The sequence below is a fragment of the Sciurus vulgaris genome (genome assembly GCF_902686455.1).
Source record: "Sciurus vulgaris genome assembly, chromosome: 3".
In the NCBI taxonomy this organism is placed as follows: Eukaryota; Metazoa; Chordata; class Mammalia; order Rodentia; family Sciuridae; genus Sciurus; species Sciurus vulgaris.
Genome location: NC_136463.1, coordinates 59,301,783 through 59,319,935, shown reverse-complemented (window position 1 = coordinate 59,319,935; position 18,153 = coordinate 59,301,783). Strand labels below are relative to the sequence as shown.

At 36.5% G+C, this 18,153-nt stretch overlaps 1 protein-coding gene across 12 annotated transcripts in view; it reads left to right on the top strand.

Moving 5' to 3' along the window:
- The window catches only part of KIAA0753, an 86,561-nt gene that overhangs the window by 13,563 nt on the left and 54,845 nt on the right, over nucleotides 1-18,153 (top strand). For 8 of the 12 annotated variants that reach the window (XM_079134091.1, XM_079134089.1, XM_079134092.1 and 5 more), the window contains 3 exons: nucleotides 1,433-1,593; nucleotides 13,952-14,573; nucleotides 17,177-17,283. In XM_079134091.1, the coding sequence (XP_078990217.1) occupies nucleotides 1,501-1,593; nucleotides 13,952-14,573; nucleotides 17,177-17,283 (822 nt within the window). In that variant the 5' untranslated portion in view covers nucleotides 1,433-1,500. Of the gene's footprint in view, nucleotides 1-47; nucleotides 1,232-1,432; nucleotides 1,594-13,951; nucleotides 14,574-17,176; nucleotides 17,284-18,153 lie in introns of those variants that run through there. The other 4 variants (XM_079134090.1, XM_079134086.1, XM_079134096.1 and 1 more) reach the window with 4 other exon arrangements.

Sequence of the window (18,153 nt, the reverse complement as noted above, 5' to 3'; positions counted from 1 at the left end):
TTGTGAATGCAGGCACAGGTTGTAGGAGTGCCAGAGATACATGGAGATGTCCCAGAATATGTAGAGTGACAAATTGGGGGGTTTTTTGGAATAGGAGAATGAATTGATTGCTAGGAGAGTGGTGTCCCAGGACTTTATATAGGGGAACAGCTTAGTGGGGGTGTCCCTGGACTTTTTATGTGTTTGTATGTGTGTGTATGTGTGTGTTTACTCAAGGTATCCTGGAACTCTGGGACCACATAGTTATTTCTTGGTGGAGAATGGACTTTGGGCCTTTGGCATAAAGAAGCTTCCAGGGAAAAGTACTTATCATATAAGTGCTCTGGCCCCAATTCTGCAGTACATTCTGTGGCTTCAGTCCCTGAGCCTTGGTGATGTCAAGCCAGTTGCAGTGCTTCACTCATGTTCCTCCTCGACTCATGCCTCTGTAGCCTTAGAAATAAGGAATCTTGGACAGCTGTCTTTTTGTTTCTAGAGATACATCTGTGTTTAGGCAAATCTAGTCTACAAACCTTGAATTTATTCAAAAGCTTAAGTTAGGGTTTTTTTTTTTCTTAAACATTTAATTTTCCAATTGATTTACCTTAGGATTCTTTGAGAGAGCAATTTCCTAGCGTATTTAAAACTAGTGTGTTCACAGAAAATCAGCTAAAGAAATGTTGAGTTAAATTGTCTACTATGCTCAGAAAACTGTGTTGTGGGAAATAGAAGAACAAGACAAGGCCCTTAACCTTCAAGGAACCTTGTCTAGCTGACAAGATGAGACATTTACCTGTTAAATAGGTAAATAACAATATGGAACAAAACCGACAAGCACCTGAGTGGCAGAGCTATTAAAGTGTACAGAGGCCTCCAGGCTAGGGGAAGGTAATGATAAGGACATAGCCCCTTTCAGCTTACTAAATGCTTAATGTCTATGTCTTCATGAAGATTTAGAAAGGCCACTCAGCTAATTAATGGTAGATTCTGGTTTAAATTTTAGGAATTGATTCCCCCAGGTTTACATAAGAGTCATTTGGAGTTATATCTCTTTGGATTACTTGAGAGAGTGAAGCACATTGCTTTCTGACTCGTGGTTTGAATTAATGTAGAATATATATCCATAAAACCACCCTGCTACAAAATGATAGTTTATCTTAGCAGAGCTCTGTTTTGGGAATAATGTCTTACCAGAGATCCTTAAGATTTGAAGTTTGGAATGAAAAGGTCCGAAGAGACTGTCATTAAAATAGTAAGTGTCCCCATATTCTTTTGAAAATGAGAATTTCAAAAGTGTGGTTGCTTTTATAAATGGAAGAAACTGTCTTTCCTGTCTCTAAGCAATCACTCTTTGCATGAGGTTGATATGAGTTACTTTTAATGAGCACAACGTGTATTTTGATTTGTTTTATTATTTAAAGACTGTTCTGAAAATAGCTCTGTTTCATTTTAGGAATGGTTTTAGGGAAGACTGTTGCCTAATGTCTAGGCCATTGCTCTTGTTCTTCACTATCTAACATAATGGGACCAGGCCAACCGACTCTTACCTGTGTTCATCTAATGTCCAATACCCAACTAGATGGAACAAGTCACCTCAGGAAACTTCAGACCCAGGTAATTTGTTTTTCTTCAGATGTTCATTACAAAACATTTCAAAGATTGAAAAAAGGACAATGAACATTTTGAAACCACCTTCTAGATTTAACAGTTACGAACAATTTGTCCTGTTTTTCTGTTTACTCGTCTGTCTCCCTAAAATTTTTTGTAGAACGGTACAGAAGTTCCGGACATTATGAATACTTTATTTTTCAATACTTGTGAATAATTTCTCCTAAAAATAAACTCTTATATTTTCTTCTAATACCATTATCATACCAAAGAAAATGGACAGAAAATAATTCACTAATATTATTTAGTAGCCAGTCTTTACTCACCTTTACTCAGTTGTCTCCAAAATGTCTTTCTTATAACGCTGTATTAACTTGAATTTTACACTGAGCACCTAGATTCTGCTAATGTCTCTTTTTGTTTCATTGACTATCTGTCCTTTGATCCATCCTTCTAGAGATCCATCCATCAAACCTTTTTTTTGATACATTTCAAAATCATTTGCAAATGTGAGTACCCTTAATTACTTGTGCATGCATATTGTCCATTAAAATTCACTGTTTACCAGTTTTTTTCTTTTGATATAAATTTTACATCAGAAATGTATGCATCCCATCACATTTGCTGAGTTTTGACAAACAGATCCATGTTTGTAACTTATGCTTCTGTGAAAATACACATTCCTATTACCCTAGAAAATTCTCATGTGCCGCTTCCTATATAATTTATTTCTATTCTCCAGAGGAAACCATTATTTTGTTTTTTTCTATCATAGATTAGTTTTTCGTGTTCTATAACTTCATATAAGTGCAACCACATAGTACATACTCTTGTGTAAGGTTTTTTTTTTAATTTATTTTTATTGTAAACAAATGGGATACATGTTGTTTCTGTTTCTACATGGAATAACAGCATACCATTTGCATAATTATACATTTACATAGGGTAATGGTGTTTGATTCATTCCGTTATTTTTTCCTTCCCCCCCACCCCTCCCACCTCTCTATTCCCTCTACACAGTCCCTCCTTCCTCCATTCTTGCCCCTCTCCCACCCCCCCTTATGTGTCATCATCTGCTTATCAGCGAGATCATTCGTCCTTTGGTTTTTTGAGATTGGCTTATCTCACTTAGCATGATATTCTTCAATTTCATCCATTTGCCTGCAAATGCCATAATTTTATTATTCTTTATGGCTGAGTAATATTCCATTGTATATATATACCACAGTTTCTTTATCCATTCATCAATTGAAGGACATCTAGATTGATTCCACAGTCTGGCTATTGTGAATTGAGCAGCTATGAACATTGATGTGGCTGTATCTCTGTAGTATGCTGATTTTAAGTCCTTTGGGTATAGGCCGAGGAGTGGGATAGCTGGGTCAAATTGTGGTTCCATTCCAAGTTTTCTAAGGAATCTCCATACTGCTTTCCAGAGTGGCTGCACTAACTTGCAGCCCCACCAGCAATGTATGAGTGTACCTTTTTCCCCACATCCTCTCCAACACCTATTGTTGCTTGTATTCTTGATAATCACCATTCTAATTGGGGTGAGATGGAATCTTAGTGTAGTTTTGATTTGCATTTCTCTTATTACTAAAGATGGTGAACATTTTTCCATATGTTTGTTGATTGCTTGTAGATCTTCTGTGAAGCGTCTGTTCATATCCTTAGCCCATTTGTTGACTGGGTTATTTGTATTCCTGTGTAGAGTTTTTTGAGTTCTTTATAGATTCTGGAAATTAGTGCTCTATCTGAAGTATGAGTGGCAAAGATATTCTCCCACTCTGTAGGCTCTCTCTTTGCATTGCTGATAGTTTCCTTTGCTGAGAGAAAGCTATTTAGTTTGAATCTATCCCAGTTGTTGATTCTTGCTTTTATTTCTTGTGCTACGGGAGTTCTGTTAAGGAAGTCTGATCCTAAGCCAACAAGGTGAAGATTTGGACCTACGTTTTCTTCTATAAGATGCAGGGTCTCTGGTCTGATTTCAAGATCCTTGATCCATTGTGAGTTGATTTTTGTGCAGGATGAGAGATAGGAGTTTAGTTTTGTTCTGTTGCATCTGGATTTTCAGTTTTCCTACCACCATTTGTTGAAGAGGCTATCTTTTCTCCATTGCATATTTTTGGCCCCTTTGTCTAGTATGAGAAAATTGTATTTATTTGGGTTTGTGTCTGTGTCCTCTATTCTGTACCATTGATCTACCTGTCTATTTTGGTGCCAATACCATGCCGTTTTTGTTACTATTGCTTTGTGATATAGTTGAAGTTCTGATATTGTGATACCCACTGTTTCATTCTTCCTGCTAAGGATTGCTTTAGCTATTCTGGGTTTCTTATTCTTCCAGATGAATTTCATGATTGCTTGCTCTATTTCTGTAAGGTACGTCATTGGGATTTTCATTGGAATTGCATTGAATTTGTATAGCACTTTTGGTAGTGTGGCCATTTTGACAATATTAATTCTGCCTATCCAAGAACATGGGAGAGCTTTCCATCTTCTAAGGTCTTCCTCAATTTCTTTCTTCAATGTTTTGTAGTTTTCATTGTAGAGATCTTTTACCTCTTTTGTGAGATTGATTCCCAAGTATTTTACTTTTTTTGTGGCTATTGCAAATGGGGTTGTTTTCCTCATTTCCCTTTCAGCTGTTTTGTCGCTTGTGTATAAAAATGCTTTAGATTTATGCGTGTTGATTTTATAGCCTGCTGTTTTGCTGAATTCATTGATGATGTCTAGAAGTTTTCTGGGGGAGGTTTTTGGATCCTCTAAATATAGAATCATGTCATCCGCAAATAGTGACAGCTTAAGTTCCTCTTTTCCTATTCGTATCCCTTTAATTTCTTTGTCTGGCTAATTGCTCTGGCTAGAGTTTCGAGGACAATGTTGAATAGAAGTGGTGAAAGAGGACATCCCTGTCTTGTTCCCATTTTTAAAGGGAATGGTTTCAGTTTTTCTCCATTAAGAATGATGTTGGCCATGGGCTTAGCATAAATAGCCTTTACAGTGTTCAGGTATGTTCCTACTATCCCTATTTTTTCTAGTGTTTTGAGCATGAAGGGGTGTTGTATTTTGTTGAATGCTTTTTCTGCATCAATTGAAATAACTATATGGTTCTTATCCTTAAGTCTATTGACATGATGGATTACGTTTATTGATTTACAAATGTTAAACCATCTTTGCATTCCAGGGATGCACCCCACTTGATTGTGGTGCACAATTTTCTTAATGTTTTTGGATACAGTTTGCCAATATTTTATTAAGGATCTTTGCATCTATATTCATCAAGGATATTGGTCTAAAATTTTCTTTCCTTGATGTGTCTTTTCCTGGTCTGGTTATGAGGGTGATATTAGCTTCATAGAATGAGTTTGGTAGGGTACCCTCCTTTTCTATTTCCTGGAATACTTTGAGAAGTATTGGAATGAGTTCTTCTTTGAAGGTTTTGTAGAACTCGGCTGAGAATCCGTCTGGTCCTGGGCTTTTGTTGGATGGTAGATTTTTAATGACTTCTTCTATTTCATTACTTGATATTGATCTGTTTAAATTGTGTAAGTCCTCCTGGTTCAGTTTGGGTGGAGCATATGTCTCTAGAAATTTGTCAATGTCTTTGGTAGATTCTATTTTGTTGGAATACAGATTTTCAAAGTAGCTTCTCATTATGTTCTGTATCTCAGTGGTGTCTGTCGTGATATTTCCTTTTTCATCATGAATTTTAGTAATTTGAGTTTTCTCTCTTTCTCTTTGTTAGTGTGGCTAAGGGTTTGTCTATTTTGTTTACTTTCTCAAAGAACCAACTTTTTGTTTTGTCAATTTTCTGAATTGTTTCTTTTGTTTTAATTTCATTGATTTCAGCTCTGATTTTAATTATTTCCTGTCTTCTACTACTTTTGCTGTTATTCTGTTCTTCTTTTTCTAGGGCTTTGAGCTGTAATGTTAGGTCATTTAGTTGTTGACTTTTCATTCTTTTCTGGAATACGCTCCATGCAATGAATTTTCCTTTTGGTACCGCTTTCATAGTGTCCCAGAGATTTTGATATGTTGTATCGTCATTCTCATTGACCTCTTAAGAATTTTTTTATCTCCTCCCTGATGTTTTGTGTTATCCATGTTTCATTCAATAGCATATTATTTAGTCTCCAGGTGTTGGAGTAATTTTCTTTTTTTATTTTGTCATTGATTTCTACTCTCAGTCCATTATAATCTGATAGAACACAAGGCGGTATCTCTATGTTTTTGCATCTCCTAAGGGCTGCTTTGTGGCATAACATATGGTCTATTTTCGAGAAGGTTCCATGTGCTGCTGAGAAGAAAGTGTATCCGCTCGTTGATGGATGTAATATTCTATATATGTCTATTAAGTCTAGGTTATTGATTGTTATTGAGTTCTATGGTTTCTTTGTTTGGATTTTGTTTGGAAGATCTATCTAGTGGTGACAGTGGTGCGTTAAAGTGACCCAGAATTATTGTGTTGTGGTCTATGGGATTCCTGAAATTGAGAAGGATTTTTTTGATGTACAGGGATGCACCATTGTTTGGGGCATAAATATTTACTATCGTTATGTCTTCCTGATTTATGGTTCCCTTAAGCAGTATGAAATGTCCTTCTTTATCCCTTCTGACTAACTTTGGCTTGAAGTCCACTTTATCTGAAATAAGGTTGGAAACCTCTGCTTTTTTACTGAGTCCTTGTGTGTGATAGGTTTTTCCCCATCCTTTCACTTTTAGTCTGTGGATGTCTTTTTCTGTGAGATGAGTCTCCTGCTGGCAGCATATTGTTGGGTTTTTCTTTTTAATCCATTCTGCCAGTCTATGGCTTTTGATTGATGAGTTTAGGCCATTAACATTCAAGGTTATTATTGAGATATGATTTGTATTCCCAGTCATTTGGCTTATTTTTGGTTTTTAAGTTGGCTTGGTTCCTCCTTTGAGTGGTTTTTCTGTAAGGTAGTTCCTCCCTTTGCTGACCTCCATTGTTGTTTTCCATTTCCTCCTCATGGAATATTTTGTTGAGAACATTCTGTAGTGCAGGCTTTCTATTTGTAAATTCTTTTAACTTTTGTTATCATGGAAAGATTTTATTTCATCTTCAAATCTGAAGGTTAGTTTTGCTGGGTATAGGATTCTTGGTTGGCAACCGTGTTCTTTCAGAGCTTGAAATATGTTGGTCCAGTCCCTTCTAGCTTTCAGAGTCTGGGTTGAGAAGTCGGCTGCTATCCGTATTGGTCTCCCCCTATATGTAATCTGATGCTTTTCTCTCGCAGCCTTGAAAATCCTATCTTTATTTTGAATGTTAGGCATTTTCATTATAATGTGCCTTGGTGTGGATCTGTTGTGATTTTGTGCATTTGGTATTCTGTAAGCCTCTTGTATTTGATTTTCCATTTCATTCTTCAGGTTTGGGAAATTTTCTGATATTATTTCATTGAATAGGTTGTTCATTCCTTTGGTTTGTATCTCTGTGTCTTCCTCAATCCCAATAATTCTTAAATTTGGTCTTTTCATGATGTCCCATAGTTCTTGGAGATTCTGTTCATGATTTCTTACCATCTTCTCTGTTTGGGCGACTTTATTTTCAAGATTAAATATTTTGTCTTCATTGTCTGAGGTTCTGTCTTCCAAGTGGTCTAGTCTTTTGGTGATGCTTTCCATGGAGTTTTTTATTTGGTTCATTGTTTCCTTCATTTCAAGGATTTCCGTTTGGGTTTTTTTGAGAATCTCTATCTCTTTGTTGAAATGATCTTTTGCTTCCTGCAGGTGCTCTTTCACCTTATTGATATTATCATTCATTGCCTGCATTTGCTCTCTTATCTCATCCTTTGCTTTGCGAAGCATCTTAATCATGTATAATCTGAAGTCCTTTTCTGACATTTCTTCTACCATACTGTCATTGGATTCTATTAATATAGAATCTATATTTGTTTGGGTCATTTCTTCCCTTCATTTTGTTTATGTATCTTCCCCTCTAGCAGTGTAGATCTGGGGTATTGCAGATTTCCCCCTATAGACTTATAGTGGTCCTATGGGTTTTAAGGGGAGATCAATATTAGCAGTGTCCAATTCAGACACTATGCAATCCTAGACCAAATAGCCCCAATGGGGACAGTAACAAAATTGTCATAATAAACAAAGTGAGTTCAAATATTTTCTTCAGTAAAACAAACAGGTTTGCAATAAGGTCTGCAGTTTCTAATGGAGGACAAAGAGGATGCAGAGGGTTGTAGAATGTGGCTGTTAATGGGATAAGAAAAGAATATACAGAAGTTCTAGAAAATAGAAAGGGTGAGAGTGTAATCAAAAGAAATTGGATGTTAGCATGCAAAAAAGGGAGAAAGAGACTCTGAGGGAACAGGTAAACAAAAGGAAAAGAGAGCAAGAAAAGTAAAGAAATAAAAACGTAAATTTTTCCAATAAGGAGAAAACAGAAAATCTGCAGTATAACAGTCATATAGTAATGAAACCTCCCAGTGTTCAGTAGCCTGATGCATGAGAGGTACCTGACAATGAACTTCAAGCCTCCAGCAGGCGTCTCAGGATGGGTTTTGCCCCACGTAAAGATCAGAGCTACGGCTTCCAGGATTATCCAAGGTGGTCGCTCTGGCTTCGAAATGCGTTGGCAATTGGGGAGCTGCAGCTCAGGGTGTGTACGTGGTCAGCTGGAGGTCCTGGAGGCAGGATGCGGTTGGTCTGGCAGGGGTCCTGGTGGTCCGGTGTGTTTGGTGTGGTTGTGGGATTCTGGAGGCCAGGTGTAATCAGTCCGTCTGGGTTCCCGGTGATAGGGCGCAGTCAGTTGGTCTGGGGGTCCTGGCAGCAGGGAGCAGTCAGTGGATGTGAGGGCCCCAGAGGCAGGGTGATTGGTCGGGCTGAGGGATCCTGGAGGCGGGGCTCAGTCAGTCCGGCCAGGGGTCCTACAGGGCCTGGCTGTTGTCACAAAATGGTGGCAGCCACGTGTAATCAAACCTGCAGGTACTGTAACAGTTAACTTCCAGGCAACAGCAGGCAGCTGGTGCTCCATTGGCGGTCGGTGATCAGATTGCTGACTGTTGTCAGAGGATCAGGAGGTGAACCTCTGCGTTGGGTGATGGAAAGGTGTAAGGCAGGCGATGGACAGGCGAGAGGCAGGCAAATGGCGGATGATAGACGCCTGACAGTGAGCAATCTGCACTCAAAAAAGGCGTGGATATGCTGGCAGACTGCAGGTCATCACAGCAGACAAATGGGGTAAACAGCAGGGGATCGATAAGCAGCAAAAACTGCCTCACTGAGAAACAGATATCCTCTGCTTGAAACCGGAGTTACGGAGCGACAAGGAACGCAGCCTCCCTCTAGTCCGCCATCTTGGATCTCCTGTAAGGTTTCTTTGACTTAGTGTGCGGTCAACTTTTTGTCTCTGTGACCAAAATATCAGAAAAGAATGGTGTAGAGGAGGAAAAATTAAATTTGGACCTTCTTCTATATTTATTAGATGAATTGCTGCTATAAAGAAGAGTTTTCCCTTCTCTTCCTATTTATTTATTTCAATGTAGACTCTTAGATTGTTACTTTATTGAGTTGATAATCTTTTATGGTCATTGATTTGATGTGCAAATATTTATTTCGATTTTCAAATGGTCTCTGATTAGGTTAGTGAGAATCACATCAAACTTATGGACATAGTGCCATCAATCTTTGACTGCTTTATGGTATAAGAACGTATTCTAGGTTCAGCTTGTTTATTTCCCATCCCAACCCTAAAATCAGCCATTTATCTACAGAGCTTTCCCTTTAGTAGAAAATGTAATTTAACAACCAGTACTGGAATAGATAACATTCATTGATCCTGGAGTGTCAGTTTTTCTAGGTTCTCTCAGAGGATAGAACTAGGAAATGGAATATATAATTTTGTGTTTGTGCACATGCATATACATTCACATGCAGACTTATCTCAGTACATCTGTATCTCTTTCTCCCCCTCTCTCTGTCTCCTTTCTTTATATCTTTTCCTTTTTCCCTCCTTCCTTTTCTTTCTGTGTCTGTCTGCCTGTCATGAGGAAACATGAGTTCACACAGATACTTTCTGATTCCAATGCAGTACTGCATTATTTGTAACTTCCTTGTTCTATAGTGTAATACCTGGCCATCTTTATCCACAAAATATTTATTTAATTGCTTAATTCTAGAGACTATAAAAAGTGATTTCAGAGTTGTAGTACATGCCTCTGAAAAAAATGAAGCCTACTAATTGAGTTTAATATTTGTTTAGAGTGTTTTTTGTCTTTAGCCTGAGGGTGTATAGTCCAAATGCTATGTTCAAAAGTTACTTGGGTTACCTTTTTTTACCCTCACTTTTATAGTGTAGTTTTTTTTTATTTGAAATTCAATCTGGTTCATTGGTTTCTTTTAATATTCATTTTTAGGACTTTCCTCCCTCCTTACGGTTTTTGTGTGTTTTCTTCTTTCCTTCGTTCCTCCGTTCATTTCTTCTTTCTTTCCTGTCTTCATTATATGTGAAATATGATCATGGTTGCAAATACACCTGTACAAAAAGATATCTTTAGAAGTGTTATCCTCCACATATTTCTTCTTTTCATCCAGTTCTCACACATATCTTGTAGATATCTAATCAGAGATAGATTTTTCTTTCCTGTATTTCTTTGCACACAAATAATCAGATGCATATATATTTTCTCATGTTTCCTTCTTTTCTTACATATATCTGCAATATACTACAGATACTTTTTGTACTTTGTTGCTTTCTCTAAATCATATATCCCAAAAATTTCTCCACATCAGTTCATAGAGATCTTTCTCTTTTTTTTTTTTTTCACATCCCACAGTAACTCCATTGTATGGCTATACCAGAGTTTTTCTGTTACTCTCCTACATTGGCATTTAGATTGGTTCCAATAATTTGCATTTACAAAGAATACAGTAATGAGCAATATGTATTTGAATATGTATTTTGAGAGTTGTGTGTACAGGGTAAGTTCCTAGAAGTGAGATTGCTGGATGGTGGATGAGTACTGCCAAATTCCGCCTTACAGGGTACGCCAGTTTGTTGTCAGTCAGCACTCTATGATGGTGTCTGTCCTACAACCTCACCAACAACATTTAGTATTATGCTTTTAATTTTTGCTAATCTTTTGGGAGATAAATGGTATTTTAGTATACTTTTAATTATGTTTTTATGAGGTTGAACATTCATCCATTTAAGGACCATGTTTATATCTTTTTTGTTGTTGATCAGTAAGTTGCTATTTTTCCCATTTTCATTTGAGTTTTGATCATTTTGTTTCTCTCTTTTTTAAAAACTTTTTTTTTTTTTTTTTTAATTTTGGCAATACTGGAGGTTGAACCCAGGAGTGCCCTACCACTGAGCTATATCCCCAGCCCTTTTTTATTTTTTAATTTTGAGACAGGGTCTCTCTAAGTTGTCCAGATTAACCTTGAACATGTGACCCTCCTACCTCAACCTCCCTAGTGTGCACAATTGCATCTGGTATGTCACCTTGATTTTTTAAGATTTATTTGTTTACAGGGAACATTTTGTGTTTGCAAATATTTTTCTTCTAGCTTTTTAGCTCTTTTGACTTCATGATTTGTTTGTTTTACATCAGGCAGAAATTTTAAATAATCTTTTTGTTGTTTAAATGTGATCAAATTCATCATTCTTCTATTGAATATTTTGAGTCACAGTTAGACTTTCCATACACCTATATTCAAAAGGAATTCATCCCTTTTTTTTTTTTTTTCTAGTACTTATATCAAATTCCTGAGATATTTTGATATTTTTACTTTTAGAGGAAAGGCTTTCCCCAAGTCTCAAATATTGTTCATGCTCATTGGGCCCTCCTATAATCCCAGCAGCTTGGGAGGCTGAGGCAGGAGGATTGCAAGTTCAAAGCCAGCCTCAGCAACTTAGCAAGGTGCTAATTAACTCAGCGAGACCCTGTCTCTAAATAAAATATAAAAAAGGACTGGGGATTTGGCTCAGTTATTAAGTTTCCCTTGGTTCAATCCCTCCTACCAAAAAACAAAAACAAAAACAGAAACCCTCTAAAATTGCATTTTCCCCCAGCCTTCACCCTGTAGGTGTCAATTCCAATAAAATTGTATTCTTTTTTTTTTTTTGTAAACAAATGGGATACATATTGTTTCTCTGTTTGTACATGGAGTAAAGGCATACCATTTGTGTAATCATAAATTAACATAGGGTAATGTTGTTTGATTCATTCTGTTATTTTTTCCCTTCCCCCAACCCCTCCCACCCCTCTTTTCCCTCTATACAGTCCTTCCTTCCTCCATTCAAAATTGTATTCTTAAGTCTAGCATTTAAAATATATATTGTTCATCAATCTGTGCCCCTTTCAAATGGTTCTTTTTTGTTGTTGTTGTTATGTAGTAAGATTTTTTTCACTATTTTTTCCTCAAAAATACTTTCTAAAGTTTTTTCACAGTGGGTTGTTTTAAATTGACTGTTCACACATATTATTATAGAAACACAACTTGAGGATAATAAGCATTACAGGACAGCGGTCACTGAGTTCAGAGGCATAGATTCTCCTATTATTCTTGACAGGTCCACCTAAATAACTTTTAAAATTTAAAGCAATAAAATTGTCTATTTCCTTTAGCCTGGTAAACTTAGAGCAAATCATTTATCCTAAGAAAATAATTTAAAAGAAGAAAAAGCTAAATATGTGGAGATGTTGGTTGTTAATGTTTCTATTAGTGGAAAAACTGGCATGATCTAAGTTTAATAGTAAGATTACAGTTAGGCCTAGTGAGAAAAGGCCATTGTTTGACTTTTTGAAAATGTAATCATGAGAAAAAATTCTTAAAAACTGTAGGAATATGGAAACATCCGTAACAAAACTTGTGTTATGATGAAAACTTCAATTTATTTTAGACTAGGTAAGTGGACTTTTAATGTTTTTATTTGTTTCAGTTAGTTATACATGACAGTAGAATGCATTTATACACTTTAATATATTATACATAACTGGGGTACAATTTCTCCTTTTTTCTGATTTTACATGCTTTTTCTGATTTCTGAATCACATCGGTCATACAGTCATAGGTAGATAAGGTAATAATGTCTGTTTCATTCTACTATCCTTCCTATCCCCATATCCCCTCCCCTCCCATCACTCCCCTCTACCTAATCTAAAGTAACTCCATTCTTCCCTAGTGCCCCGCCACATTGTGAATTAGCATCTGCATATCAGAGAAAACATTTGACCTTTGGTTTTTTTGGGATTGACTTATTTGGCTTAGTGTGCCATAATTTCATTCTTCTTTAAGGCTGAGTAATATTCCATTGTGTATGTACCACATTTTCTTTATCTATTCATCTGTTGAAGGACACCTACGTTGGTTACATAGTTTAGCTATTATAAATTGAGCTGCTTTAAATGTTGACATGGCCGTGTCCCTGTAGTATGCTGATTTTAAGTCCTTTGGGTATAAACTGAGTAGGGTAACCGGGTTAAATGGTGGTTCCATTCCAAGTTTTCTGAGGAATCTCCATACTGCTTTCCATAGTGGTCTCACCAATTTGTAGTTTTACCAGCAAATGCTATGAGTATACCTTTTTCCCGACATCCTCACCAACATTTATTGTTGCCTGTGTTCCTGATGTCATTGCCATTCTGACTAGAGTGAGATTAAATCTTAGAGTAGTTGTTTCTTTTTTTTTTTTTTTTTTTTTTTTGGTGCATGGTAGGCAAGCACTCTACCAACTGAGCTATATCCCCAGTCCTTAGAGAAGTTTTGATTTGCATTTCTGTAATTGCTAGAGATGTACATTTTTTCATATATTTGTTGATCGATTGTACTACTTCTGTGAAGTGTCTGTTCAGTTCCTTAAAGCATTATAAGTGGACTTTTTAAAGCAAGATGTACTTAGGTGTAAGGTAAAAGATATATATAACCACAGGGTGAAAAATCTCCAGAAAGGCCTGAAGAAATATCATCAAATGACTGTGTGATCATGTGGTATGTCTTTGGGGCAGTTATAATGGATTATATTGATCACTTGCTGCACCTTGACATTTTGAAACAGGACAAAAATCCTTAACTCTGGGAGTTGAGGATTTTACTGGTTACCACTGTAATCTTTCTGGATGGAGTTTAGAGGAGGATCCCAATATGATGTTAGTAAGTGGAAGGATAGTGCCATAGGACTGAATGATGGAGGATAGAACCACAACCATGTGTTGAACTAAAGGTATGTGAGAGTGGCTGTTTGTTTAAGTGTAATGGAAAAAATATCTTTTCACACAAATAATCTTGTGGGTGAAATATTAGACACTTGATTATACACATATATCAGTTCAGCAATATGTTATTTTTCTAACATGTGCTTAATTTTGTTTACTTTTTAAAGAACCAGCTGCAGTTTAATAGAAATGTTCCTCCACATTCAAGCAACTTGGCAATCCAGTATTCTTGCCCACATGCAATTAGAATTGAAAAACTGAAGCACTCGTACAATGAATCATATCATGGTAAAGATTCAGATTTTAGAGTTGGTCCTGACCTGAGCAGTTCTGTTTCATTTTCCGTCATATCAGAAGAGAGACTTAGCTATGCTGTCCACCTAGCCAGAAGAGATGTGAAGCGAAGACAATTTGAAGAACACATAAAAGAACATCATCTCAAAAGTCAACCCCAAAGCACTCAGAAATGTGGACATACTAAATGTAAAATATCTGATCACAAGGTAGAGAGGAAAACCTCAAAGGGTCAAGAATTCTGTCAGTGCAGCCACCAGCCATCCAAAGTAGGAATTTCCAGCTCAGGTGCCAAGGTGTATGTGTACACATCTCACCCAGGACGTTCAGATCTTACCCTGCCAAATTCACCACCCACCCGTGATCCAGGACTTCAACCACAACCCAGGATAGGTGACCACAAAATATGTGAACAGAAAAGTCTTCTAGAAGTTCAGCGACTCCAGAAAGAATTGAGCAGTTGTATCCATAAAATTGAAGAGGTAACTAAAAAAGGTGAGAAAAATTAGATCCTTCTCTTTGATGAGATGCCACAAGTACAGGATAGTTCAGATACATTCATTTGAGGCCCCCATGCCCTTTACCAAGTTCCACTACCTCCTGTCTTTTGGTTGGTTCCCTAGAGCATAAGTGTTCATAAGTTTTATTGGTGTCTTCTTTCTCTGAAGAGTTTGCCCTGACCTCCACTATAGACCATACTTGATTACTGATGCCCCAGCCAAAATTAGGGTTTCTACTGTCTGGACCTAAGGTCTTCTGACACCTGAGTACAAATTATCCTATAATATTTTTCTTACTTATCCAGAAGTCCTTCTAGCAAAAATTTTAAAAGTGACTTTAACAAGAGCATAATATGCATATTATAGATAAAACCAATTCCTACTTGGGCAGTGATGAGTACGCACCAGTGACAAGGAAGTTGTGAATATTTGTTAAAAATATCTCAACAGGGTGGAAAATGAGTATAATGATCATTTACTGTTTTTTGCAGTTGTCTAGAAATCTCAGTATTCTTGCATTTCCCTGGGGAGTAGAGGATTGGTTTCATGTGAAGAATTTTGGGTTACTGCTGCTAACAAAGTAGAGAATCAAGCCCAACTTTCAGACTACAAGGAGTAAGGAGTTTAGAATTGAAAAGGAACTATTATGCTAGGATGGTACATAGTCTGGAATTGTATTTTGCATATTTAAATTTAACTGCTGTGTGCATATGCATGCTATATAATGAATTTAAGATACTTTAGAAAATAACTATTGATTGAAATAAGATAAAACTCCATACCTGCGTATATTGTGGCCTAAGAAAAATAAGGAAAGGAAAAAGATTTACTAGGAGTTACAAATTTATTTCTGAGCTTCTTAGGAGCCAGCTACAGAGGGTACTGTAATCAGTTGCAGAATTTAGGATTTAAAACAGAAAAAACAGTTGTATGAGATTGTGTAACAGTTTTCACACACTGTGGCCAAAAAGAAGTTTCCCCTGTAAAGTATATTATGTAATGAGGAATTCAGAATTCCAACAGAAATGCTCTGACTGTGTCTTCTTATAATATTTCCCCTGTGTCAGTCTATGGCATGACCACATACCTTATACCACATACCTTAGAAGCTATGCAAGGGAACAAAGCCATGAGACCCTCTTTTGTGATCTGACTTACCACAGGGGGACCTTTAGACTGGAGCTTCCCAGACATTGTGGGGAAGAACTGGATTGATTTATCTTATTTACCTATTTAAAATTTCAGTCTATCACTAATCAATACTTTGTAAACTATAATAAAAATGTCACAACCATGGCAATTGCTATAAAGATGTATAAATGCATACTTTCAACTTCTGCGTTTACCTTGTGGACTAATGATAGTCTGCAATGGCCCCTAGCTACATACCACTCTTTCAGTAGCCCTGAAACACCCATTTGTACTTCCCAGGTGCTGCTTTGTAGACTGGTTGCATTAGAATCATCTACAAAGTAAGCGATTAAAAACCCCTGCCTTAGTCAATTGCTATTTATAGTCTTAATATATGAATATAGATTTTTCTCCCCACTGTGCAGCATAAACAAGAGAGAGAAATAATTTGGCTTATAGGCCCCTAAGAAACTCTGTCTGTATGTGCAACTCCTTACTTCCAATTTTGCATTCTTCTAAATAGCTTTACTCTTTTCCTTGTTTGACTTTTTAATGAGTAAATTATTTAAAAATTGAACTAATAAAATACACTTATACTAATAAAAATATTGCTTTTATCTGACTAGATTGAACTTTTATAAAAAACATTTATTTATATATTTGAAAACCACAGACTGGAAAGAATAGATAGACTGCATCTTCCCCAGGCAGTCTTCCAGAAACAATTTCTTTGAACCAGTCTTTTAAAACCAATGTGTACAAGTGTATGCTTTCTGACAAATATGAAGGCGAGACATTTACATGATTTTAGCACTTTCTATGGGTTAGAGAAAGGATTTCTCACTTGGAATCAAGATAAGAACATGTAAAAATAATCTTGCTAACATAAAAATAGTCCAATAAAGAGTTTTTTGGGAAAAAATAGCATAACAGATTTTGTCTCAACATAAAAATTTTATAAATAGTAAGAAATGCTTCACTGTGAGCTATCTGGGGATTTGGTTCAGGGAATTCCAGCATGGATGGGAGCTTGTCCCTGTCTTCATGTTCCTTCCACCTCTCAGCCAGTATACAGGTCCACTCACTCATTCCTGCTTGCTTGCTTCCTTTCCATATTGGAGATTGAACCCAGGGCCTCACTCATGCTACTCAAATGCTCTTATCACTGAGCTCCATCCCCAGCCCTTTTATTTATTTATTTTATTTAGAGAGAGGATATTACTTAGTTGCTGAGGCTGGCCTTGAATTTTTGTTCTTAAGTAGCTGGGATTTCAAATATGTGCCACAACACCTGGCTCATTTCTAGTTTCTCAACTGATGAAAAATGAATTTTCTATTATGATAGCCTCATTTTTTTTTTTCTTAATAGAACTAGAGAGCTTCAACCTTATTACCTCTTTAAAAAGTGAAGTTTCTATAAGTTTCTTTGTATGGTTTATAATCCTCTTTGGGGGAAAATATTTCCAGATAGATTAGAAGAAGCATTGGATCCAGATGAAGAGCGGCGAATCCGTGTCAGGAGACAGGAACAAGCTGTTCGTTGTGCACGGATGCTTTATGTCCTCCAGCAGCAGGTATGGAAAGCCCAGGGAGAAGCAGGCTAGCAGCCTGTGTTTCTTTCTTAGAGAGTTTCCATTTTCTTTTTGTCTCAGGAAGATTAACATCAAAGTACCCTACATGAATTCTAATAGATTTGTGAGGCTTGATTTTCTGACCACATGAACAAGTAATTCTCAACCCTTTTGTCATCTGCCTTTCTTTGTGTGTGTGTATGTTATGTGTGTATGGCCAAGCTCCTTAAACAGTGACTCATGACTTTTTGAGGCTGTAGTCTCCTGAGAATGTATTAAGGACCATTTATTTCCTCTGGGGGGAAAAATGCTTTACATTACATAGTACGTATTTTTTATATGAAAGCAGGTGGATCAGTTATTCTGAAACCCCTGGTCCCCATGTATGAACCCTCATCTTAAAGGAAAGGGACCATCTTTGATTTGCCATTTGTCTCAGGTTATAATATACTAAAAATTTAGTAGGTAACAATTTTTTTTTCTTTTTTCTTTTTATAGGCTGCATTTTGATTCATTGTATACAAATGGGGGTAATAAATAATTTGATTCTTCTTTATTAAACTATAAAGAATCAAGACCTTGTTAAATATTTTTCAGGACACATTTAGTGGCTGATATCTGTTGTCTATATTCTTTACATTGTGATGGATTTTTTAAAATATGTGCTTTTGTTTCATGTATTATGTCTAAATTATTAATATATGTTTTATTTATTTATTTCTGGTCACTGAAATCACAAGTTGGTCTTAGCAAGCTTGAACCAAAAACTGTACTTCTTCATTAAAAGCTTGAATTAGATTTTGTTTTTTATTCTTTTGAGGTTCTGTTTCTGTCCTTATTTATGATGCTGCCATAGAGAATGTCCTAAAACAA